We start from the raw sequence: 27,630 nt of genomic DNA, 5'->3' as shown, positions 1-27,630 counted from the left end.
GCACCTGACTTCCGCCCAGGTCATGATCTCGTGGTTCATGGGTTCGAGCCCCATACCGGGCTCTGTGCTGACAGCTCAGAGCCTGGAGTCTGACTCGAATTCTGTGTCTCCCTTTTTCTCTCTGCCCCTCCCCTGTTTGCACCCTCTCTATCTCTCAAAAATAAACTTTTAATAAAATTTTTTTTAAATAAATACATTTTTTTTTAAATGTGTAGAACATAAAGAATGAGAAATATTAGTTCCAGTTATCCAATTTGGGGAGCATGCCAGAAATCAGCTTTGATCTGGGGTACATTCACAGTGCTAAGGAGAGCTTCAGTAGCGGTGAAGGGGATGTCTGCTCTCTCGCTGTCCTGCCTTCTCCCCGGGGCCCAACCTTCCCACTGTCTCCATTGGGGAACATGTGCCTGCTCTGGGCAGTGAGCCACGCCCCTGCACATGGGCACCCACCCCATTCCTCACAGGCCCTGCCTTCCCAAAGACGTCCCGGGCTACCCCAGGCCTCAACCTCAGGATTCACTATTCAGCCTGGGACTCAAGAGGCCAGTGGCAGAAGGGCAGAAATGTCACATGCCTATGCTCACGTGCCTTATCTCATTGGAGCAAACAGAGGTAGTACTTTAACAACTGTGTAATATAAGCTCGCAGAAGGAAAGGAAGGTGTGCAGACTCATAAAGAGAATGTTGGCCAAGATGGTCACCTGACTCCCAGCCACTGGTCTTATGCATGGTGTAGCCCCTTCCTCAGAAAAGCTTGGGCATTGCCGGAGTTAGAAAACACTGTCCTTCCCTCAGGGGACTCGGGTCTAACCAGTACACAGGAGACAGCTCAATCTTCCATGCCTAGAGATGACCCTATCCTCACCACACACTTAAAAAGCTGAACTCATGCTGGGGCGCCTGGGGGGGCTCAGTCGGTCAACCGTCTAACTCTCAGTTTGGGCTCAGGCCATGATCTCATGGTTCATGAGTTCAACTGACATCGGGCTCTGAGCTGACAGTGCAGAGCCTGCTTGGGATTCTCTCTCTCTCTCTCTCTCTCTCTCTCTCTCTCTCTCTCTGTCCCTCCCCAACTCCTGCTGTCTCTCTCTCAAAATAGATAAACTTAAAAAAGAAAAAGCTGAAATCACAGCCATGTCTTGTGCTTACCCTTCCAAATATCTATGCTCCTCTATAACAACAATATTCAATATGAGCCCAACATCAGGAAAAGATTCCCTTGCGAAGATCTACCTGATTGATTTGTTCTTCTCTGACAAAACGACGTGACTTATTTTCTTTGCCTTTGAACTTCACTGCTGGGGAGCTGGTATTAATTTTCCTGATCAGCTGCAACCCTAGAGCAGACCCTTCACGACATGTGAATCCGTGTGTTGTTCTGGTCCCCACCCTGGGCTGACAATATATATATTCTAATGTATGTTTTTCCTGGCCCTGGGTGTGTACTTTTTGGTTCCTGTTTCTGTAGCAAACTTCTGGGGGATCCTGGTGCAGTGAAGCAAAGTACGTGAATGCTGCCACCATTTTTAAGGACCATCTGTGCACCAAGCACTGTGAGATCCTCTGGCGACACGACGCGCCAGCCAGGTACAGTTACCGATAAGGAAACTGAGGCCTGGAGAAATAAAGGAGCATTTCCAAAGTCAAATAAGCCTCAGGAGGACTCCAACACAATTCTGTCCATCTCCAAAGCCCAAGTGTTAACACTACTAAATAATAATAAGTAATGCAATTTATTTTAAAGCCTGCAAATGAATCGATGTTCATCTAAGAGCACTTTATATATTTTTCTGACAATAATTATACACAGTGGGTAGAGCGGATATATTTAATATCCTTACTGAAGTGCTAATACCATGACTGTCAAAGAATCGCTCAGTCAGGAAATTAAAGAGGACTCCCTGACCTGGACCGTGGGTCTCAAACTACCTCCGTGGAGTCCTGGGGTTTTGGAAACATGCCTGCCCCCTTGGCTCCTACACCAGCAGATGCCGTCTCATCTGTTTGGTTTCCGGTGGGAGATTTCTTCAAGGAAAAGAAAAAAACTCTGCTTCTTTATTACGCTTGAAAGCCACCGTCCTTACCTACTGGAGGAGAGGCGGCATGCCTGACTACTCACCGATCATCTTGAGTCTTCCAACTTTGTCCATGAGCAGAGCAGAAATGATGTTCCCAGGCAACACAGACAGACTGCCAAGGAAGCTGACGAGGTAAATCAGGAAGTCATTATCTTGCTCAAAGTCCATGTGGCAGCCTTCTTTCTGCTTCAGAAAGGTGCTGTTGATAAACCGGCAGTTGATGAACTTATGCTCGTAGAGGTCTGGGGAGAGAAGGAAACCTTTGGCTCGTGGCAAGTGGACGGGGGGCTGGGGAGAGATGGGGCAGAGGAAGGGATGAAGTCACGCCCCTTCCATGGGCAGGCTGCCACAAGCCTCTGGCAATCAGACAGTCTCAAAGTCAAGGCAACATGTGGCCAGGTATGAATGAAGAGAGGAAACTCTAAAAATGTAAGGACGGCTTCAACTTCCTATAAGGAAAATGTAAGGAACACTCACTGAGAGACATGCCTGAATATGTCATCTCTCAGGCTACAGAACAGCCTGTTTCTATCAATGAGATGACACCAAGGTCCAAGGCTACCAGCTTATCAGAAGCAGAAGACAAGAGTATTCCGTCCAGGGACGCCTGGGTGGCTCAGTTGGTTAAGTATCCGACTTTGGCTCAGGTCATGATCTCGTGGTCCGTGAGTTCAAGCCCCATGTCGGGCTCTGTGCTGACAGCTCAGAGCCTGGAGGCTGCTTCGGATTCTGTGCCTCCCTCTCTCTCTGCCCCTCCCCAGCTCGTCTTCTCTCTCTCTCTCTCTCTCTCTCTCTCTCTCTCTCTCTCTCTCTCAAAAATAAATAAACATTAAAAAAATTTTTAAAAAGAGAGAGAATTAGGTCCAGAGCCCACGCAGAAATCTGAACATTCTTCAAAAGAAAAACCATCTGCTCAGTGGTGTCCAGGATGGGAATCAGGGGGTGGTGATTATGGAGAGCACAGAGGATTTTTAGGGCATTAAAAATACTCTATATGGCATGGTAATGATGAATATATGCCATCATCCATTTGTCCAAGCCCATAAAATGCTCAACATCAAGAGTGATCCCTACCGTCAACTCTGGACTTGAGATGATCCTGATATACCAGTACAGGTTCATCAATGGTAACAAATGCACCCCTCTAGTAGGGGGATGTTGATAATCAGGGAGGGGGGTGGGGCAGGAGTTACATGGAAATCTCTGTACCTTCTTTCCAATTTCATTGTAAACCTAAATCATGTCCAAAAACATAAAGTCTTTAAAAAGTATAAACCATTTGCTTTAAAACTAGTTCCCAAGTCTTCCGGCACCTTCTACCACCAACTGTTCTTGCAGAAAGATCGCCTACGTGGGCTCTCAGGAAACCTGCCTTTCGGGAATCGGCTCTGCTGTTGACCCTCTTTAACCTTCCCAAACTCCCTCCTACAAATTTAGAAAATTACACCTGATTATCTCCATCACTTCCCAGCCCACTGACATTTCATGACTACAGGTGTTCTCAGAAATCCCCATGTAAGAGTATGCAAACAAGGAGGCAACATTAAAGCTTGAAAGAAGAGGGGCGCATTGTGGTTCAGTTGATTAAGTGTCCAACTCTTGGTTTCAACTCAGGTCATGATCTCACGGTTCGTGAGCTCGAGCCCCACATTGGGCGCTGTGCTGACAGGGTGGAGCCTGCTTGGGATTCTCTCTCTTTCCCTCTCTCTCTCTGCTGCTCCCCTGATTGTGCTCATGCGCTCTCTCTCTCTCTCTCTCTCTCTCTCTCTCTCTCTCTGTCTCTCTTTCTCTCAAAACAAATAAATAAACTTAAAAAACTTTCTTCTTGAAAGAAGAAACTAAAAGATTCGTCAGGTTTTAATGACAAATAGGAAATGTATAGCTCTCATTTTTTTTAAGTTCAGGCTAAAAAAAATAATTTAGGAAGGTAAATCTCATAATGGATTATTTAGAGACTGAGGGATATTTGGAGGCCAGACATTGAACCTTTTGAGGCTGACCTGATAGAAGAAAAAGATGTTTTTGCATAAACCCTGGTGCTGATGCCAGGGAGAACGCACTGATATGGCATGATGCATGGAGTTCCATGACAAGATGACAGACTTCAGAGCCAAACAACTAAGGAATAAATCCAAGCTCCCTGTGGCCTTGGGCAAGATGCGTAATCCTGGGTTTCCTCGGCTATAAGATGGGAATAATCGTGCATTTCTCACTGGAGACAATGTAGGTGGAGCCCCTGGTAAAACTCAGGTACTTTCCCTACATCCCAACTTGACCTGGTATGTTAACGTATGATGTAGTAAAAGTAACAAGGAGAGGTGGCCTGGTGGGATTTTGTGAACTTTTTTTAATCACGGAAATCTGAAATGGTGCGATTTTAAAATATTCTTATCATCTCACTTCATGCACAAACCTTGAAAACATACAATTTTTCCTTTTCCTTCATTATTGTGAGAACATGACTCTTGAATTTTGCAAGATTCAAATTCTGCGAGGTCTTCAAGAGCAACCCGTGTACGTAAAATGCAGCCTTCCTGGAACCCTGGGTTTTCATCTGTGCCTTATTTTTTAATGTTGTTTATTTATTTTTTTAATTATTGTTTTGATGTGTCTTGTTTTATTTAACAAAGCCTCTGTCAGTTAATATTAAAGACAATTCCAGATGTTCTTTACACATGTATAATTTCTCATATACGTAATTACAACTGTATTTGCTAGCACGGTTCAATAGTAATATGATGTGAACAACTTACATAAATTTAAATGTTCTAGTAGCCACATTAAAAAAAGTAAAAGAATCAAGTAAAATTACATTTTTTAAAATACTTCATTGTCAAGTTAGCTAACATACGATATATATGGTATAGTCTTGGCTTTGGGAGTAGGTTCCTGTGATTCATCACTTACATACAACACCAATGCTCATCCTAACAAGTGCCCTCCTTAATGCCCAACACCCATTTTCCCCACCCCCCAAGCCTCCCGCCCCCATGAACCCTCAGTTTGTTCTCTGTATTTAAGAATTTCTTGTGGTTTGCCTCCCTCTCTGTTTTTACCTTATTTTTCCTTCCCTTTCCCTATGATCACCTGTTAAGTTTCTCAAATTCCACAAATGAGTGAAAATATATGATATCTGGGGCGCCTGGGTGGCGCAGTCGGTTGAGTGTCCGACTTCAGCCAGGTCACGATCTCGCGGTCCGTGAGTTCGAGCCCCGCGTCAGGCTCTGGGCTGATGGCTCAGAGCCTGGAGCCTGCTTCCGATTCTGTGTCTCCCTCTCTCTCTGCCCCTCCCCCGTTCATGCTCTGTCTCTCTCTGTCCCAAAAATAAATAAACGTTGAAAAAAAAAAATTAAAAAAAAAAATTAAAAAAAAAAAAAGAAAATATACGATATCTGTCTTTTTCTGACTGACTTATTTCTCTTAGCATAATACCTTCCAGTTCCATCCATATTGTTGCAAATGGCAAGATTTCATTCTTTTTCATCACCGAGTAATATTCCATTGTGTGTGTGTGTGTGTGTGTGTGTGTGTGTGTGTGTGTCTGTACATATCACATCTTCTTTATCCATTCATTTTGAGAGAGAGAGAGAGAGAGAGAGAGAGCGCATGTGTGAGCAGGGGGAGGGGGCAGAGAGAGAGGGAGAGAGAGAATCCCAAGCAGGCTGTCAGAATGTAAAGGGCTTAATTTCATGAACTGTGAGATCATGACCTGAGCCGAAATCAAGAGCAGGACACTCAACCGACTGAGCCACCCACGCACCCCTCATCTGTGTTATATTTTGTTCCTGCTGAGGACCTGTAGCACATATCATCAGTCTCCTCGAGACTAGAGCACTCACCCAAACTTTTGTTTCTCGCTTCACGTGCAATAAAACATGCAGACAAAATAAATCCATTGGCAAAGACTGTGCAACTAATCCATGCCATACCTAGGGTGAGAACCCATTTTTCCAACCTGAGTGAGACTCAGTAGTCACATCTGTAAATACCTTGCTACCGACCCCTAAAGCTTATGACTGAGACTATCGTGTCTTAGATAAGACTAGTCCAAGACCCTTGACCCAGCGCACCCACACCACCCATGTCCTTACCTGTGTTGTAGAAGGTGGTTGATTCAATGGTGCAGTTTTTGAAATAGGTATCAGTAGATGTAACATCTTGAAAATAGCACTCATCAAAGAATGTGTCCTCAAAGAGTACGTGTTTAAAGTACATCTTTGTGAACCTGTGGGAAAGACATTAGCCCCTGAGTGATTCAACCAGGCAGAAAGAAGACTTGAGACCAAAATCAAAAGCACAGAAAGGCAGAAAATGGAGAACTTCAAACCAAAGGTGCTGAAACATGGAGTGTTTTTCCATTTCTTTGTGTCTTCTTCAATTTATTTCATAAGCTTTCTGTACTTTTCAGCATACGGATCTTATATGTAGGAGAATCACTGGGTTCTACTCCTGAAACCAAGACTACATTGTATGTTAACTAACTTGAATTTAAATAATAATAATTTTTTTTAAAGATCATTTGGGGCACCTGGGTGGCTCAGTAGGTTGAGTGTCAGTTAAGTGACCGACTTCAGCTCAGGTCATGATCTCACCATTCCTGAGTTTGAGCCCCTCATCGGGCTCTGTGCTGACAGCTAGGAGCCTGGAGCTTGCTTTAGATTCTGTGTCTCCCTCTGCCATTCCCCCACTCGCATCTGTCTCTCTCAAAAATAAACATTAAATTTTTTTTAATTAAATAAAATTAAAATTAAAAAAAAAAAAGATCACTTGCTTCAGTGGCTCTCAATCCTGCCCGTATATCAGAATCATTGGAAGGCTTGTTAACAATGGCTGGTTACATAATTTGTGGGGTCCAGAGTAAAATGAAAATGCTGGCCCTATGTTCAGAAAGTAAGAAAAAAATGCCTTTAAATGTACTAAAATAATATAAAGCTTTTCCTTTTTACTACAGTCTCTCCCTCTCCCTTCTCCTGATTTGTCCTGGTAGGTTTTTTTTTACTTGACTAATGTTATTATAAATAAAGAAACATTTAGAACTTTTTTTAAAAAGGACTAAAACATTATTTTTGACCTAGACTAGTCCCTGTTCCTTAGCTGGTGTTTATAAAGGCGGGAGGGCAGCAGGAGTGAGGAAGCTGGTGCCTACACCCGGTAGATACAGGATCTTCTACAGCACCTGGTGATTCCCAATACGGTCACGGACCTTATGCATCAGACTCATTGACATGTGGGATAGTGTGAAATGAAAATATTGATAAAATGTCACTCTAAGCGGAGCTTTAAGAACATGCAGTTCCCTCAGCTGGTCTTAGTAGGTTTGGAAGCAATAGATTTGGGAGGAACTGAGCGTCTTCATTTTAAAGATTTCCCCAACCAAGATCTGGAGGGACAGGCACTCTCATTCACACGGTTGGTAGAATATAATTGGTGTAGCCTCCTTGGGGAGCAGTTTTGCAAAATTTTAAGTGTGTAATCGCTTTGACCTAGAAATCCCGCCTTGAAGAATTTATCCTACGGTTTGCCTGCCTCTCCGTTTGAAACTAGTTTTTCCCCTTCCCTTCCCTCAATGGTCCTCCATTAAGTTTCTCAAGTTCCACATATGGGTGAAAACATATGATATCTGTCTTTCCCTGACTGACTTATTTCACTTGGCATAATACCATAAGAGACTCTTGAATGCAGAGAACAAACTGAGGGTTGATGGGGGGGGTGGGCAGGGGTGAGGGGAAAATGGGTGATGGGCATTGAGGAGGGCACTTGTTGGGATGAGCATTGGGTGTTGTATTTAGGTGATGAATCACTGGAATCTACCCCCAAAACCAAGAGCACACTGTATACACTATACGTTAACTAACTTGACAATAAATTAAAATGAGAGAAAGAAAGAAAGAAAGAAAGAGAAATAATTTATCCTACCTATACCTGCTCATACATTCAAAGAGAAGCATTCACTGATGCTCATTGCAACATCTCTTTTTTTTTTCTTTTTGAGAGAGAGAGAGAGAACATGAGCATGAGTTGGGGGAGGGGCAGAAGGAGAGAGAAACTCTTAATCAAGCTGCATGCTCATTGTGGAGCCCAACTTGGGGCTCAATCTCACAACCATGAGATCATGACCTCAGCCAAAATCAACAGTCAGACGCTTAAGCGACTGAGCCACCCAGCCACCCTGCAACATTTCTTTTTTTTTTTTTTAATTGTTTTTAACATTTAGTTACTTTTGAGACACGGAGCATGAGCAGGGAAGGGGCAGAGAGGGAGACACAGAATCTGAAGCAGGCTCCAGGCTCTGAGCTGTCAGCACAGAGCTCAATGCGGGGCTCAAACCCACGAACTGTGAAATCATGACCTGAGCTGCAGTCGGACGCTTAACGGACTGAGCCACCCAGGAGCCCCGTAACATTTCTTATAAGAATTGATTACTAGAAGGATTATGGGTACGTAGGTAGGTAGGTAGACAGATAGATAGATAGCACACAGTGGAATCACATTTGGCTGTTACAGTTATTAGGTAGATCTGCATGTCTCAATATGGAATAATCTTCAAGGCATATTGTTAACTGAAAAAAAAAATCAAGTGCAATATAGTGTCTCTAGCATGTGAGCGTTCCCGTAAGAAAAGATATGGTACATCACCTCTGACGCATAGAATATATCCAAAAAGTTGCACAAGAAACTGGTAGGTGTGGTTGGCCCTAGGGAGGTGCAGTGGGGGTCAGGAATGAGATAATGTCAATCCTTCCTTTATACCACACATATATACACTTGTCACTTAAAAACGAAACAACTAATAAGGGGGAAGCATCTACATGACTCTGAGATGCAGCCACATTTGGAAGTACTGCTCTAGTCCAACTCCTTACTAGGAAAAAACTATCTTACATTCAAAAACGTGGACCAGGGGCGCCTGGGTGGCTCAGTCGGTTAAGCATCCGACTTCGGCTCAGGTCACGATCTCACGGTCCATGAGTTCGAGCCCCATGTCGGGCTCTGTGCTGACAGCTCAGAACCTGGAGCCTGTTTCAGATTCTGTGTCTCCCTCTCTCTCTGACCCTCCCCCATTCATGCTCTGTCTCTGTCTCAAAAATAAATAAACGTTAAAAAAAATTTTTTTTAAAAACAAAAAACGTGGACTGACATACATGAACTAACTTCTTCCTCTGCCGGGCCTTTCCCAAGCTAGGTCAAACCTGTAAGCTAGGTCAAACCCAAGCTAGGTCAAACTTGGATGTGATTTGTGGAGAATTACAACCCATTCGTTCATTTGTCTATTCATGTATTTATACACTCAGTCTTCAGCAAAACTCAACTTAGCATGGTATTAGGTGCTATGAATACAGAGAGGAAAGACATGGTTTTACCTTCAAGTCTAATTGGAGAACAAGCCAAGCAAACAGACAACACACAATACAGTGGGAATCACAGTGACAGAGGTAGCACAGGCTGCTGAGACCCATTGTACCCCTTCAGGGCCACCACATAATTCAGTCCATGACCACATATGATGACCAGTTCCCCTTTTCCTTCACACTATATTGTATTTTGCTAACAGCCCTAATCTAGATTCACCTGTCGCTAGCTTCTGCAAAACGACCCCCACCCAGTAAGAAGGCCTGAGCGTGTGCTTCTCAAAGAGAGGTCCCCAGACCTCTTGCAACAGAACACAACAGAAGACTGCTGTGAAGGATGCTGTCTCCTATATGCCTAGACCACTTAACCAGAATCACCAGAGGTAGAGGCCAAATTATTTTGTACAATGTTTCATAGGGTCAGATGTGCTACAGACTTTTAAACAGGGGCCTCCAAAGGCTATCACTGAACTCTTCAGGTTTCCATGGAGAAATGAATCGGTAAGCCTTTTGTTACAGGAAGATGCCTTTGATTTCAAAATTAATGTGATTCGTATGCTGGATATGTTTACTCAGGAAAGCTATTCCTGGAGCCTGTCTCAGGTCTTTGCCTTTCTTAATATATCCTTCTCTTTAATATAGTAATAGGCTGCTGATGTGGCCTTCAGATATATTTTAATGTTCTGGCGAGGGTGGGTGAGGGAGCAGAGCCATAAATCATAATGGGCCTGACGCAAGCAGACCTTAAAATGTATCTCCAAGTGAGTTATAAAAAGCCAAAGTTATAAAGAAAGAGATAAAAGGAGAAAGGGCCATGGCATATTTTATGAGTCTTTATATAAATCATCCCCTATCTCTAATTTATATACTGAACTGGTCCAAGATTCTTCATACAGGAGAGTTAAAAGGCTGAAAGGAAAGTTTGCACAAGTATCTTATGGAACTTGTCCTGTAAGAAAACAGGATCCGTTGGCAATCCAGAGTCCATGGCAGAATTATTACTACAAACACTTTATGTCAATGGTTAGTCACCAAAGGATCTAAACTGTGCCCCAAATTGTATCAATTTAGTCACGTGTTTTACCTGATGGCATCCTCAAGAAACTCAGTCTAATTAAAGAGATAAACAAGGAAACTAATCATTAAAATTTAGTGTGATAATGATCAAGATAGAGGTATGTCATAAGATATTTCAAAGGGAGCACTTTTCAGGGAGAATATTTCAGGGAGAATATAAACAACGGGCACAGTTCTCCAAAGCTTCTGCACACATACCTTATTATATCATAAGCCTTCCAGGTACAGTAAAATGAAACAGAATGGTCAAGAAAGGAACTGGAATTCTAGTCTCTCACACATTGTCTCATGTCAGGTCCTAATCTGATGTAAAGCAGAGTGTAAACAAGGGAATCGTTGGCTTCAGAAAATATATGCTTGGACCTAGTTTGCTTAAAGAATGGAGGAAACTGAAAATGCTGCCTGAACTCCCTATGTAATTTCCCAAATTCCCCAAATGTAGTCATCAGGCTTTTTCCCCACCTCTGATACCATCCTCCAGAAAATGAAGAATAGGGTCCCAACTTTCAGAGCTTAATCACCAAGAGGTCTCGGGCAAGTCTTTTCTTCTAAGCTTGCGTTTAAAAATCTTTAAAACAGGGGTATGGAGGAGGTGTTTCTTCCCAGCTCCATATGGTTCTATAAATGAGAAGGGCCTTAACTGTGTGTTGCCTGAGAGGAAATAAAAGATATGGCCTAGGATATGGTCATCTTACTTCTCCACATTATGAAAATATGCTTTCACGGAAAATAGGAAGATATTTATGGAAGGAAATACTGGTGCCAACGTCAACCAAATAGTCTCTAAAAACACATACTTATGCCTCAGTGAATCTGCCAGTAAACCCAATCTCCTTGCTTCCACTTCTTTCACACTCAAGGCCAACCAAGTGCTGAAATCGCAAGAACTCATCCTGTCTCTTTTACAAAGATCCTAGCATGTGTATAGCATTTGGGAATAAAATCTTAAACGGAATGACAAAAGTAGCATATAGGGGGGCACCTGGGTGACTCCGTCGGTTCAGCTCCCAACTCTTGATCGTGGCTCAGGTCACGATCTCACAGTTCATAAGACTGAGCCCCACGCTGGACTCTGTGCTGACAGCTGGAGCTTGCTTAAGATTCTCTCTCCCCCCCTCTCTCTCTCTGCCCCTCCCCCAATCACATGGTCTCTCTCTCTCTCTCTCTCTCTCTCTCTCTCTCCACCTCAGAATAAATAAATAAACTGTTAAAAAGTAGAATATAGGGGTGTTTCCTGGGTGGCTCAGTCAGTTATGTGTCTGACTCTTGATTTCAGCTCAGGTCATGATCTCACAGTTTGTGAGTTTGAGCCCCACATTGGGCTCTTCACTGACAGTGTGGAACCTGCTTGGGATTCTCTGTCTACATATGTCTTGCCCCTCCCCTCCCTCTCAAAGGTAAATAAATAAACATTTTTTTTAAGTAGACTATAGAGTCACCTGGGTGGCTCAGTCAGTTAAGCAACTGACTTTGGCTCAGGTCATGATCTCACGGCTCATGAGTTCAAGCCCCATGCCAGACTCTGTTCTTACAGCTTGGAGCCTGGAGCCTGCTTTGGATTCTGTGTCTCCCTCTCTCTCTGCTCTTCCCCTACTCATTCTCTGTCTCTCAAAGATATTTTTTTAAGTAAAAAGTAGAATATAGGGGAAAAAAAGAAATAACAAAGATAAAAGCAATTATTAATTTGCAAGAGAAAAAAGTAGAACAACTTCATACACAAATAAAGTTATAAACATCCTAAATAAAATATTAATTTAAACACACTAAAATATGGAAAGGACTAAAATTCCTTCAACTGGTAAATGGATGAAAATGTAGTAGTACATTCATGCCATGGACTAGTACTCTGCCATAAAATAAACCGCTAAATGTGCAATGACATGGATAGAGCTCAAGTACATAATGCTAAGTGCAAAAAAAATGGATTAAAAGCTTCGTATTACAAAATTCCGTTTATGCGACAAAGAGATCATTGGCTGCCAGGGACTGGAGGTGGAGTAAGGATTGACTGCAAAGTGGCATGAGGAAATCTGGGGAGTAACGAATCTATTCTGTATTTGGATTGACTGTATGCACTTGGCAAGCTCACAGAACTGTACTGTAAAAAGGGCAAATTTTACTGTATATAAATTATACCCCAATAAAAAGGAAGTCAAAACAAATTTCTAAGGTAATAATAGCTACCCAAAAAACTGAAACCAAGCACAAATATTAGATCAACTCAACACTCCCATATCCCGTAAATGCTAGCAAAAGAGGAGATGTACCCATTTCTTTAAAAAGTCTCTACTGGGGCGCCTGGGTGGTGCAGTCGGTTAAGCGTCCGACTTCAGCCAGGTCACGATCTCGCGGTCCGTGGGTTCGAGCCCTGCGTCGGGCTCTGGGCTGATGGCACAGAGCCTGGAGCCTGTTTCCGATTCTGTGTCTCCCTCTCTCTCTGCCCCTCCCCCGTTCATGCTCTGTCTCTCTCTGTCCCAAAAATAAATAAAAAACGTTGAAAAAAAAATAAAAAAAAAAATAAAAAGTCTCTACTGTCCTACATAAGATATCTGACTTTCAACCAAAAATTACAAGATACACAAAGAGGCAAGAACAAAACATTATGTCAAAACAAAGTAATATTACAAAAACAGAAATAAAGTGGTGCCTTAGGTGTTTGAGTTGGTTAAGTGTCTGACTCTTGATTTTGGCTCAGGTCATGGTATCACAGTGGGGAGAGGGAGCCCCATGTTGGGCTTCATTCTGGGCATGAAGCCTGCTTAAGATTCTCTTTCAGGGTGCCTGGATGGCTCAGTCAGTTAAGCATCCAACTCTTGGTTTCAGCTCAGGTCATGATCTCATGGTTCATGAGTTCGAGCCCCACATCAGGCTCTGTGCTGACAGTGTGGAGCCTGCTTGGGATTCTCTCTCTCTCCCTCTCTCTCTGCCCCTCCCTACCCCCCCCAAAAAAAAAATAAATAAACTAAAAAAAGGAAGATTCTCTCCTCTCCTTCTGCCCCTCCGCCCCGCCCCCACTGTTTGCACATTCTCTGTCTCAAAATAAATAAATAAAAACAAAAATATATATATAATATCATTGCTGGAATTATCATTTAATTTAAAATAACTAGAATTAACATATTAAAGCCCTAACGGAAAAGGTGGATAACATGCATACATGATGGAGAATTCTATCACAAAGAGGTAAACTATTAGAAAGAATCAAATAGAAATGCTAGAAATTTTTTAAAAACAGTACAACAGATTAAGAATACCCTTAATGGACTCATCAGGGACTCATCATATTCAAGGAAGGAATTACATAGCTTGTATATAACTCAAGGGAAATTACCAAAACTAAAACATAAAGAGAAAAATAAAGGGGAAACCCCAGAAAAGAGAATTCAGAGACTTGGGGAAACTATCAAACAATCTAACGTAAGTGCAATTGGAATTTCAGAAAGAAAAGAGAGAAAAAATTTGGCATAGGACCTATTTGAAGAGATAATGGCTAAAAATTGTCCTAAATTAATGAAACAGGCCAAACCACAACTCCAAGAAACTCACAGAACCTCAAGCAGAAACTCATAGAACCTCAAATATTATCAACTTACATTTGAAACTTGGATCTTCATAAAGAAATGAAGACCTCTAGAAATGGCTAAATTATAGGGATATATAAAAAAACATTTTTTCTTTTTTAAGTCACTATAAATGATAATTGAGTGTCTAATGTAAAAATAGGGGGTGCCTGGGTGGCTCTGTTGGTTAAGCATCTGACTCCTGATTTCAGCTCAGGTCATGATCTCACAGTTCGTGTTTTTGAGCCCTGCATCAGGCTTTGTGCTGAAAGCATGGAGCCTGCTTGGGATTCTCTCTCTCTCTCTCTCTCTCTCTCTCTCTCCCCTCTCTCTCTCCCTCTCCCTCTCCCTCTCTCTCTCTCTCCCTCTCCCTCTCCCTGTATGCTCCCCAGTTCACATGTTCTCATTCTCTCCCTCCGTCTCTCTCTCCCTCTCTCTCACAAAATATTGTGCGCCCTAACATATGTAAAAGTAAACTGCATGACAGTAGCATAAAACATGACAGAAAATGACAGTGTTCTATTGAAAAGCTCTCACATGACATGTGAAGTTAATATATTATTTGAAGATAGTGATTAATGAAAGATATATATTGTAAGCTCAAGGCAACCACTCAATTTTTTTAAAAGAGGAATAAATAATAAGCTAGTAGTGAAGGTAAAACAGAATTATGAAAATAATATAAAACAGAGCAGAAAACAGTAAAAAAAAGAGAATAGAGAAAACAGCTAACAATATGATAGAAAATGTGGAACTATATGCTATCTATAAGGAACCTACTGAACTCTAAAAACATAATGAAAGAAAAAAATGGAAACAGTAAATACCAATCAGAAGAATCCTGGAGATTCAGATAATGTCAGATAAAGTAAACTTAGAGCAAGGAATATTATCAGGGAATAAGGGGTATATTACATAATGATAAAGGCATCAATTCACCAATAAGACAAAACCAATACAAATGTGTATGCACCTCACAACAGAACTTTAAGAAAAGAAAGCCCTATAGTATACAGATTGCATTATCTGGCCAAAACATAAATATATATAAATTATATTTTGACACTTCTAAATAATTTTGAGATGAAGAGTAAATATTACGGGAAAATATAAAATAGATATAAGAAGTTGATGCTGCTGAAGCAAAATTGGAGTGAAATGTTCCTAATTAAATTCATTCACTTTTTTTTTTTTTTAATTTTTTTTTTTCAACGTTTATTTATTTTTGGGACAGAGAGAGACAGAGCATGAACGGGGGAGGGGCAGAGAGAGAGGGAGACACAGAATCGGAATAAATTCATTCACTTTTTAAAAAATATCGAGAAACATGAAAAAGAAACTAAGACATAAAGAAAGAAATATGAGAAAAAATATTATTTAAATACAAAATATGCAAAACTCCAGTAAGACTGATTGTAAAAAAAGACTAAAAGCGCAAATGGGCAGTATTAGCAGTAAAAAGGAAGAGTTTATTGTTACAAATCTAATAAAAACATATATAAGACAATGTTGTGAAGAACTTTGTGACAATATAATTAAAGCTTAAAAGAAATAATTTTCCAAAAGAAAAATGAGCATATCTGAATATATTAATGCCATTTAAAAATGAATTGTTAATCAAAATCTGTTACCTCAATTAATGGCAAGCTGATATGGTTAGAGAGGCTATCTTTACCAAACCCTCAAGGAATCGACTACCACTACCTTACGCAATTTGTTTTAGAAGAAAAAGTGTGTGTGTGTGTGGGGGGGGGGGGTGGTGGTAATAAATTTGATACCAAAGGCAAATGGAAAAGTATAAGGAAAATATATATCATCTTATGAACAGGTGTAAAAATCCTAAATAGTACTTTAGCAAATCAAATTTGTCAATCTATTGCCATGAAACAAATTAACAATGAATTAGTAATCACATCCCAGGAATCAAGTATGGTTGAAAACCAGAAAAACTATTATTTTAACGTATCATATGAGTAGGTCCAAGGAGAAAACCTTATAATTATCATAGTAGATGCAGAAAAACATTTGACAGACTCAATATACTTTTTTGACAAAAAAGAAGCTTGGCATAATCAAAACAGCAGAGATTTTTCTTAACTTTCTAAAGACTAAGATTCAAAACATACAGCAGAAATCATATTTAAGGATGAGATACCAAAAACACCCACTGATGTCAAGATACCCATTAGTCCTGCTCCTATCCATCACTGAGCACAACACAACGAAAAGAGAACATAATTATAGGGAGAAGAAAGGAAGAGATAAAATTATCATTAATTTTTGTCAATGTGTTTGCCACATACAAGAACCAAGCAAATCTACCAAGAAGTTATCAAAATGAATAGAGTTGTGTCAATGTGTTAGATCAAAAAAAAAAAAGCATGTATAAAGGAAAAAGGTGAAGAAGGGGCAAGAAAAGAAAGAGAAGGAGGAGAGAAGAGGGAGGAGGAGGAGGAGAAAATGAGAGGGTAAAGGTCCCACTCACAATAGCAGCAGGAACAATAAAGCATCAGTAATAAGCCTCACAAAATACATACGAGATTTTTTTGTAATGTTTATTTATTTTTGAGAGAGAGAGAGAGACAGCAGGAGGAGCACAGAGAAAGGGAGACAGAGGATGCAAAGCAGGCTCTGCACTGACAGCAGAGAGCTCGATGCGGACTCGAACTCACAAACCACGAGATCATGACCTGAGCTGAAGTCAGCACTTAACCGACTGAGCCACCCACATGCCCCGTGAGATCTTTATAGAGAATATTTTAAACCAATATTGAAGGGCATAAAACAATGACTAAGTAAACAGAAATGCAGTATTCAATGATTGGAAGATTCTACTTTGTAAAGATGTCCCCCGATGAATCTAGACCTATGTCACTCCAATCAAAATCCCAACCAGCTGTTGTTAATGGAATTTTAGAACTTGATCCTAAAACTCATCTGGAACAGCACAGGGGCAAAATCAGCCAAGAAAAATGTTAAGAACGAGGTGGAAGAACCTGGAAACACAACAAAACAATGAAGTTCCAGCAATAACGTCAGCGTGGTAAAGGAAGAGATAAATTAGAACCATGGACCCAAACAGAAAGCTGAGAAATACAGGCACACGTATACGGAAAAGTCACTTACGATAAAAGTGTTACTACATAGCAACAGGTGAGAGATGGGCAATTTCATAAATGTAGAAACAACTGGTTATTCCTATGGGAGAAAAATCAAATGATTTCTCTGATAGATGGAGACCACCTCCAGGCAAATTAAGGGCTGGAGTGTGAAAAGAAGCTTTCAAACTTAGAGAAACAAACAGAAAATGACTTTAGGACTTCCAACAGGAAGTATTTCTTCAATTAGAGCCAAAAGGCACAAATCTTAAAGGTAAGTGGCAAACCTGGTGTTAGAACACAAAATCTCTGCCCAAGAAAGGACTGTTTACGCAAAAGTTAAAAAGCAAATCGCAAAATGTCACAGCCAAGAGGAACCCAAGGAGGCATGACTGACCACTAACCGTGATGTAGCGTCCTGGATGGATCCTGGAGCAGAGAACAGTGGGTAAAAGGAAATCCAAGGAAAGCATGGACTTTACTGATAACATACTGATATTGCTTTATTAATCGTAACCCGCGTGCCATGGTAATATAAGATATTATAACAGAACAAACAAGGGGTTGGGTATATGGAAACTCTGCACTATCTTTGCAATTTTTCTGTGAAACTAAAACTGTTCGATAATAAATAAAAGACTTATTTTTTAAAAAACACAGAAAAATTTCAAACATATAGTTGACAATTGGTTTTTACAAATAAATGTAAAGAACTCATGAGCTGTAGACTGAGTGTGTGTGTCCCCCCAAAATCCGTATGTTGAAACCTAATCCTCAATGTGATGGTATTAAGAGGTAGGGCCTCTGGGAGGAATTAGGTCATGAGAGTCATGAAGGGGATTAGTGCCTTTGTAAAAGGGGCCCCAGGAAGCTCCCTCCTGCGTTTCTCCTTATGAGCACACAGCAAGCAGACAGCCATCTAGGAACCAGGAAGAGGACCCTCACCAGACACAGAATCTGCCTGTGCCTTCACCTTGAACTTCCAGCCTCCAGAACTGGAAGAAATAAATTTCTGTTGTTTATAAGCCACCCAGTCTGTGGTATTTTGCTATGGCAGCTTGAAGGGACTCAGATATCATGCAAATTAATATGAAAATGATTATCCAATGAATGAAATAAACGGAGCCCATGAACAGGTGCAGAAGAAGAAACCTGAAGAGCCAAGAAATACAGGAAAAGATACTCAAACTCATCAGGACTAGAAAATGCCAATTAAATGACAGAGAGAGACCACATCACCCTCCTCAATCCCACAAACCGAGAGTGAGCCCAGTTGTAGTGAAACAGGTGCACTCATCCTGCTCAGTGGGAAGTGTACTTTGTACAAGCCTCGTGGAGTCCGGTGTGGCACTGAGGCTGAAGGTGTTTACATCCTTCCATCCAGCGATTCCACCTCTAGGTATATAAGCTAGAAACGTCTTCCACAAGAACACATATAGTCAAAAACTGCGAATGATTTAAATGTCCATCAAAAGAAGAAGAGACAAAGGGGTGCCTGGGTGGCTCAGTCAGTTGAGTGTCTGACTCTTGATTTTGGCTCAGGTCCTGATCCCAGGGTCGTAGGATTGAGCCCTGTGTCCATGCTGGCTGTGGAACCTGCTTAAGATTCTCTCTCTCCGTCTGCCCCTCCCTTGCTCACATGTGCACATGTGTGAGTGCTCTTTCTCAAAAAAAAGTAAATAAATAAGCAAATAAATAAAACACAACTACATTATGGAATGCTCACATAATGGGATTTAAATGAATGAAACTGAATTATGTAGCTATATTAACCAATTCAAAGAATCTTCAAAACCCTAATTTATACAAAAAAACAAGTTGTGAAACTTATAATTATACATTTACATTTATAACATAGTATGATATTTATCTAAACTTTAAACCACACAAAAGAATACTGTACAATGTTTGTAGATATATGAACACATGGGAAAAATATAAAAACACTCATGAATATGAAACACCAAATTTATTAACAATGGCGATCGTGGGGCACCTGGGTGGCTTAGTCGGTTGAGCATCCAACTTCAGGTCAGGTCATGATCTCGCAGTTTGTGGGTTTAAGCCTCTCATCGGGCTCTGTGCTGACAGCTCAGAGCCTGGAGCCTGCTTTGGATTCTGTGTCTCCCTCTCTCCCTGCCCCTCCCCTGCTTGTGCTCTCTCTCTCTCTCAGAAATAAATAAACATTTAAAAATTTTTTTTAAAAAGCAATGGTGATCATCATGCTTTGGGAGAGGGAAGGATCGCACCAAGTGACACAGAGCGAGTAATATTTAATCTATTTTAAAATCTGGAGTAAATATAGCCTAGTTTATGATTTTATAATGTTAGGTGCTCTGAATAGGGTTGTTGGCATTATTCTCCATTCTCCACATATTTGATGTATTTCACAATGGAATTAAAAAGAAAGGAGACAGAACAATTGTTATTTGCAAATGATGAGATCATATAACAATAGCAAAGGGAAACTGTTAGGACTAATAAAAGAGCTTAGTTAGATACCAGATAAACACCCCAAAATCAATAGGATCTCTATTTATTTGCAATAACCTGTGTAAATGTTTGATGGGGAGAAAGCAAACCCATTTTCAGAAGCCAATTAAGTTATAAAATATCCTGGAAGGGTCTCCACAAAGAACTAGGCAGGGCCTACATTAAATTACAAAATTTTACTGAGCAATTTTATCAACTCTGAACCATGATGTATGTTTTATATCTCAACATTACGGTGCTCAGATATGGAATTGGAGGCTTACACAGGTCAGAGAGGGTTTGGCTAGTCTCTGATGCGTATAGACTTGGAACCTAGTCCCTTAAGCTACTTCCTCAGACCCAGAAGCCAGAAGGTGCATTTACACATTTCCCAGCCTTTGGAGGTTCACGGACCTTCTCTGCCCTGAAACAGACCCCTGCAGCTGAAGAAATTTCTTATGCATGCCTCACTACAAGGAGCTTTGAACAGTGTGGGTTACACCTCAGTGTGATGCATGAAACCAACCTTCTCTTTTCTGCTACACTAGCTGCCTTATTTCAGAGATCAACCCCCTGACCTTCCATTAGAATTCATTAGATGGTATCTCACTGTGGCTTTGATTTGTATTTCTCTGATGATGAGTGATGTTGAGCATCTTTTCATGTGTCTGTTAGCCATCTGGATGTCTTCTTTGGAAAAATGTCTGTTCGTGTCTTCCACCCATTTCTTCACTGGATTATTTGCTTTTTGGGTGTTGAGTCTGATAGCTTTTCTCCTATTTTTTCCCCTGGCTGATTGTCTTGTATAATCTCCTTCTCTGGTCCTAACCCTCCCAGAAAGGAGACCTGCCAAGCAGAAATTCCTTCCCAAGTGGAAAGGGTAAGTTAATTAATTAATTACTTTACACATGCTCTGGGGCAAAACGCTATCCTCCTTTCAATTAACAGTACGAGAAGCCTGGCCTGACATTTTGGCTCAGGGTTTAGAATACAAACTTTTTCTCTTGCCTTTCTTGCACTTTCCAAAAACTCATGAGTTCTACAACAAAAGCGGTGTGAGAACTCAGAGCCCCCTGATCCCATTAGATGCACCAGGAGGTTGCAGATGGTGCTTGGGGGACCGGCCAAAACTGATCTGTGTATACTTTGGTTTCTTCTTGGTGCCAAAGATGGTCTTTCAGGAGGATGAAGTTCAGGTTTCAAGAGGTTCTCTTTTACTGACAAAGCCTGTGGGTTTCCCCCATGTGTGGCAGTCAATAAGGTAAATAATTTCTATCTAAATTTTAAATTAGCAAAATGTGGATAAAATCAGCAAAGTGCGGATTGGAGAAGTGTCCCACCCAAGCTAAAGAGCAGCAGTTAACTCTCGGAAGAGGCTTGGGGTTTTCAAAGATGAGGGGTCTTCTACTGTATGACCGGCAGGTGGCAGCAAAATCCAAGAAAAGAAACCAGGTTCCTTCATTTCTTAGATCAGTTTCAACGTTCCTAATCTTCCAAGTTAAAAAAAAAAAAAAACCCCTTTATATTCAAACAATTTGCTGGGAGTAAAAAATATGGGCTTCATGTGATAGCGGGATACTTTTAGGATCCACTGGTTAAAAAACATATAAATGTCAAGTTAAAATGAACTCACCGCTACTTTTGAAGGAATTTATATTTTACTAATTACACAAAAATAGCCACGTGCTCTTGAAATGTAGACATATGGCAGCATATCTGTGCATGTGGAATGTTTACATCCATTCTCAGACAATGCTTGGCATGCCCATGCATTCGCAGACCCTTGGCAATAACTGTATGGTACCCTAGGGTCCTGAGTCCATTGGAGATCACTGCTTTCATGAACCCTGGCTTCCTCCTCACTCCCACCCGGAAGCTTGACACAAGTTTCCAGAGGCTGAGAAAGTTTAAAAGAACTGAGTGGATCAGAAGTTCCCATCTTCTATGTACCTAAGTCTAAGAACTCTAAAACCAGCCTGTTGCAAACCATGAGGCTCTGGCATTGCAATGAACTTTTCAATGCAGAAGACACCATGTGACACAGGGCCTCTGTGGGAATGGAGAGTTTCCCAGTGAGACACTATCTGGAGTTAACCAAGGGTCTGGGATCGGAGTCCGACTGTTCTATTTACGTTGGATGCGTGATTTGGGCAAGCCAGTCAGCCTCTCTGAGTTTCTGTACCCCCAAGCATATTCCTTGCCTCCTGAAGGGTTCCATCATTTTTGTGAGGATTAAATGTAATAGTCTAGGGGCGCCTGGGTGGCTCAGTCGGTTAAGTGTCTGACTTGGGCTCAGGTCATGATCTCGCGGTCCATGGGTTCAAGTCCTGCGTCAGGCTCTGTGCTGACAGCTTAGAGCCTGGAGCCTGCTTGGGATTCTTTGTGTCTCCCTCGCTCTCTGCCCCTCCCCCGCTCATGCTCGCGCGCTCTCTCTCTCTCTCTCTCTCTCTCTCAAAAATAAACATTAAAAAATAATAATAAATAAACTATTAAATGCAATAGTCTATATAAAGCGCTTAAGGCAGCTGCCAGCACATAGAAATGCTTCATAATGTCAGCGGTCATGGTTATGCTTATAAGCCTCATTAGCCATGTCATACTATGGTCACTACTACTAACATCACAATAGAATATCAATGAACATTGGAAACTTCATAAATGAGGTCTTTTTTACTGACTCGGTCTGTGCAGGGAATGGTGTCACATCATGGGTGACATCTGGCCATCCGTAATGTCCCTTAGTTTCCAACACTTACAAAGAGTTCTTATAAAGCAAGGGCAACATTTCTTCCTTGGCAACGTCAGCACAAAGTCGCCTGACTTAACAGCAAAGAGCCCTGAGAGTGAGAAATCCCGGGGTAACTGCCGTCCATCCCCACTAGCTGCCATCGCTGGAGTGACCACTCTCAGCAGATTTCAGTGACTGAAGTGTCTGCACAGAGGCCGTGTGCACACGTGGGCAGTAAGTGTGTAGATGTTTGTGACTGGACTTCTGCATTTGAACAAACATCATCTATGGGGCGCCTGGGTGGCCGTCAGGTTGAACAACCACCTCCTGATTTGGGCTTGGGTCACGATCCCAAGGTCGTGATATCAAGCCCTGTGGTGGGCTCTGAGCAGAGCATGGAGCCCGTTTGAGCTTTTCTTTTTTTTTACGTTTTTTTTTTTCTTTTTTAAGTTTATTTATTTTGAGAGAGACAGAGACAGAGTGGGGGAGGGACAGAGAGAAAGGCAGAGAGAGAACCCCAAGCAGGCTCCGCATTGCAGCACAGAGCCAGACGTGGGGCTCAAACTCACGAAACTGTGAGATTATGACCTGAGCTGAAACCAAGAGTCGGACACCTAACCGACTGAGCCACCCAGGCGCACCAAGATTTTCTCTCTCTCTACCCCTCCCCTCTCTCTCCTTCTCTCTCTCTCGAAAAAAAAAAATTAATTTTTTTTTAAACACATCATCTGAAAGTCTGAATTCCTTGTCCACTCATGGCTTGGTCCTAACCTTCTTCTCCAAAGGTCTCATATTTGTAGAAATAATATTCCCCTTTTCATCTGACACTCTCTGTCTCATCCTAAAGAGCAGCGAATGTTTGCTAAGGGGCAGCCTATCAGAGCAATCCGGGCTAGCCTGCAGCAGACATCCTCCTATCCTTCCTGGACTGCACCCAGACACAGGCTCCTCTCCCAGTGTGGCTGACTGACGACCGGGGCCCCTTCTCTCAGATGCTTAGCTGGGCACAGGGACCGTGGGACCCCATGCACCGCAGGGCGGAATTCTTGGTGTCAAACCTTGTACAGAGGTGGTAAATATGGAGCAGTTTACATCACTGACACTGAACTACCTGGGTATTTCTGGTGCCGCCACGCAGCCTGGCTTGATGAGCCTGCAAAGTGCAATTCAGGAAGGGAAACAGGAGTAAATGTTCAGCTGAGTAAATCATGTGGTCTGGGGTCAGCTTTAATGTACTGTCCTGACCCATCTGGGGGCCTGCAGAGACTGGCCTCAAAGAGGCATTCTTAAAGCCCAGTGCGGGGGATGGTCCATGTCACTGGTCCCAGGAATGGGAAGAGAAGTAAAAGGGATTGATGAGACAGCCCCACAAAGATGTGGATTCTTGCAAGACAGCAGTGCTTTTGCCCCTCTTTATGGCAGTGAGCCATGCAGACCCACCCTCGGAGGTAATATCAGATGAAAGAATCATATAAGATAGCATCATACCAGCGTCTGGAGTCGCTTCTAGAGAACTTCCAAACTCAAAGAAAAACCTCAAAAACCAGACATTGGTTTGGCATAGGGATCTCAACCCTCTGGGCGGGCCCTGTCTCTAGGCAGGCATGGGTAAGAGGCCACAGCCCTGTGGGCATCTCCATTAAAGGTGTGAGGTCTCAGGAAAAGTGGTCTGATTGGCTCTCCTCAGTCAAACGTCCCCATCCTTGGATGAATCAGCCTCTAGCCAGGAGATTAGGGATGACTGGAGGCCAGCACCACACAGAGCCCCAGGGTGCCTCATTATATCTCTGGCAACAGAGTAAAGCCATGGTACTACAATCGCCTCGGAGCTCATCCTCCTGCCATATTGAATTCTCTTTCCAATGGACCCGCTGCCAAGAACAGTCCCCACAGACTATCACCTTGATCCGGGGAGAGTCCGTGGTCTCTCACTTACTTGTCGTTCACAAGTTTCCCGCGTCGGTGAATCTGATTCTCCATCGTGAAGTTGATGGTGGCATCGTATACGTGCTCACCAACAAACACCTTCATTTTGGACTTGTATTCTACGTCTTGAAAATACCGAATCATATCAGGGAACCAAACCGTCAGTCCATAGTAGCTGTAATAGAGAAGACAGCACATTCGAACAGCAACATGCTTTGTGCTTTCATGATCAGAGTCCACATTCCTAGGCTGGGGTAAATCAAGCTCATTTTAAATGTATGAATATGGTTCATGATTAGAAACTCCAGTGTTATCACTCATCACACGAACAGATCTAAGGAAAAAATCATAACCATCTCCATAGATGCTGAAAAGCCGTGAGACTTTTTAAAAAATGTCATTCCTGATTTAAAGAAAACACCAATAGATTGGGAACCGGCGAGCACTTCCTTAACACATAAGAAGATACACATCTCAGTTCAAAAAGGAAATGGTAAAGGCACTCTCACTAACATCAGAAACAAGACCAGGACACCTATTATCCCCACCACTGTTTAACACCACCTCTTAGGTCTTGGCCAACTCCATTAGGCAGGAGCAAAAACAGGAATCTAAAATTGTGAAGCAAGAGGTAAGACTATCTCCATTTACTGGGATGACAAATGTATCGAATATACTGTTGAGTGCGAAAAGCAGATGTGGAAACTGTGTTCCTTTAAATAAGGAAATGAAGAAGAAATAAGAATGAGAAACTATGTCTATACCTCTCTGTTTTTTCAACATTTGAAATGCACTGCCTATTCAACAAAATTAAATCAGATGTAAGTAAATATAAATAAGACCTATTTTAGAACTATCAGAGAATTGAATCCTTGTGTTTACTATCTTTAGCTTCTGAAATGTTTCCTTCTCATTTAGACAGAGGAAGTGGGGGGGAATAGGGTCTGGTTTCCTACCTAGCTTTACCTATTCGGGTCTCCATGAATAGGTATGGAGAGAAAGCAGGTCTCGCCATGTTCCTCCATGAGTCAAAGAGCTAATAGACCCCCTTTAATTTCCTTTGGGTACAAGTGACGGTGAACAAAGCAATTTCACAAACGGAAGTTTAAAATCTCATTGAAAGTTTCTCGCTGATAACAGCAATTTATTGAGCACTTATTAAGTGCCAGAAACTACTGCAAGCACTTTCTACCTACAGTAAATAGCCTCACAATGTGGTAAATGGCTGAAGTGGCATAAAGAGGGTCATTATATTTGGAGGGGCATGAAATGACAGGGATGAGAACCTACCAGTTAAGAGAGGAGCCAGCTAATCACCAATCCTGTTACATTCGATTTTCCTTATTGGGGGGGACATTATTGCAATGTTTCACTGTTTTATCTATTTAAAATCACAGTGCAGCTGATGGCCGCCTACTCAGGCCTTGTTCCCTTCTTGTTCCTCAAGAACAGAAGCTAGATTTTGTTTCAGCAGCAATGGTATCTTTAGCTCAGAGGCCAATCGTGACTAGTCTGAAATCCCTGGTAAATCATATCCCCTTTGCCAGTGATTAGTTAGGTGGTAGGTGTGTGACACATCTAGCTAATAAAGCAGAGAGAAAGGCTGCTGGGGAGGGGGGGTGTGCTACTGAGAAAGCATTCCTTGCTGTTAAAAAGAGAAGCTTGGGGGGCGCGTGGGTGGCTCAGTCGGTTAAGCGTCCGACTCCAGCTCAGGTCATGGTCTCACGGTTCGTGAGTTCGAGTCCCACGTTGGGCTGCCAGCTCAGAGCCTGGAGCCTGCTTCAGATTCTGTGTCTCTTTCTCTCTCTGCCCCTCCCCTGCTCACACTCTGTCTATCTCTCTCTCTCTCTCTCTCTCTCTCTCAGAAATAAACAAACACTTAAAAAAATTGAAAATAAAAGGAGGAGCTCAGAGAGAGGCAGCCTCTTCCTCCTTGGAACATTTTCCCATTGGTGTTTTTGTTTGTTTGTTTTGTTTTGTTTTGTTTTAATTTTGTTAATGTTTATTTATTTTTGAGACAGAGAGATACAAAGCATGAGCAGGGGAGGGGTAGAGAGAATGGGAGACACAGAATCCAGAGCCGGCTCCAGGCTGAGCAGTCAGCACAGAGCCCGACGCAGGGCTCGGACTCACAAACCCCGAGGTCACAACCTGAGCCGAAGTTGGACGCTTAACCGACTGAGCCACCCAGGAGCCCCACCCCCATTGTTGATGGGATGCCAAGAAGGGGTCAGGCATCTGGCCATCACCAGGAGAACTATAGCCTGAGGCTGAAATGCCACCTAGAGTCTGCCTCTCTATGGAATTCTTGTTACAAAGGAGAAGACATGCCCTTGTTGTAGAAGCTACTAGAATGGGTTGCCTGTTACTTGCAGCCAAAAGCATCCAGACTCTATGTGTTAGAACTAATTGTAATCTTCGGTTTATAGATGAGGCACTTGCACAGGGAAATTAATGAGGTTAAGTAAGACAGAATTTACCTTAAAGCCATGGTGAACCAGACCACGGCCAGAATCAGTGTGTTCATCCTGTAGGGTCCCATCACGCAGTACATAGCATTATCCCAGACCTGTAACCCAGAGAAAAGTTATTAAAGCAAGGGATTTGTGACCTGGAAGATCTCACTTCTAAGATGTTCTGATAAACTTGCAAGGAACCCAAGAGAATGGGGAACCACGGTCTCCTAGAGGCAGCAACGCTGTTCAAATAACAAAGAAAGCCTCTTCTCTTCTCACTGCCTGGCCTCAGCCTCCAACATAACAGTCCTAGAGCATCTTCCCTGGGAACATGACAATATTCCACACATGTCATCAAAAGCACACTGAGTTGGGATTCTGAGACACTGAATAACCTTGAGTAGTGAGTTCTGCTCCCTGTGTGTGGGAACGGGTGATATTCCCAACATTTAACAGCCGTTCAAAACGAAGGTCATTGGCTGCCTCAGTGCTCGACAGCAACTTGACTGGAGAAGTCACTTCTCCAGAGAAATGGCCTTGCTCTACACAGAGACTTTCTCAGAAATCTCCAACACACTTCAAGGAATCTTCTACTTCATACACTCCTTTCTTCCTCTGAATTATGTAAAAAGAAGATGCTAAAGAGAAGGATGTTTACTAAGAGTAGACGTTGCATCTGCGTTCAAAATCTCTTCTTTGGGGAGGAAGAGCGAAGAAAAGCACTAAGGTTTAGAGAGTTTGTGGTTCAAGTCACCCAGGGAGTGAGAAGCTGGCATGAGCTACATCCCAAACATGCCCGTCCAAGGTACTTCCTCCCATCACACTGCCTTGGGTTGATGGGGGCATTCAGGGTCTTTATCCTTCATCCACCGAAGTTACAGCTTGC

At 42.2% G+C, this 27,630-nt stretch overlaps 1 protein-coding gene across 1 annotated transcript in view; it reads right to left on the bottom strand.

Annotated features, from left to right (window-relative positions):
* The window catches only part of SV2B (synaptic vesicle glycoprotein 2B), a 189,302-nt gene that overhangs the window by 8,103 nt on the left and 153,569 nt on the right, over positions 1-27,630 (bottom strand). Inside the window, exons 8-11 of the mRNA XM_030317454.1 lie at positions 26,769-26,857; positions 24,299-24,463; positions 6,170-6,303; positions 2,120-2,320 (exon numbers count right to left, since the gene is read on the bottom strand). Coding sequence (XP_030173314.1) covers positions 2,120-2,320; positions 6,170-6,303; positions 24,299-24,463; positions 26,769-26,857 — 589 coding nt within the window. The remainder of the gene's footprint in view (positions 1-2,119; positions 2,321-6,169; positions 6,304-24,298; positions 24,464-26,768; positions 26,858-27,630) is intronic.

This window comes from Lynx canadensis, chromosome B3 (assembly GCF_007474595.2).
Source record: "Lynx canadensis isolate LIC74 chromosome B3, mLynCan4.pri.v2, whole genome shotgun sequence".
Lineage (NCBI taxonomy): Eukaryota > Metazoa > Chordata > Mammalia > Carnivora > Felidae > Lynx > Lynx canadensis.
Note: the sequence above shows the minus strand (reverse complement) of the source record. Positions and strands in the feature narration are given on the sequence as shown.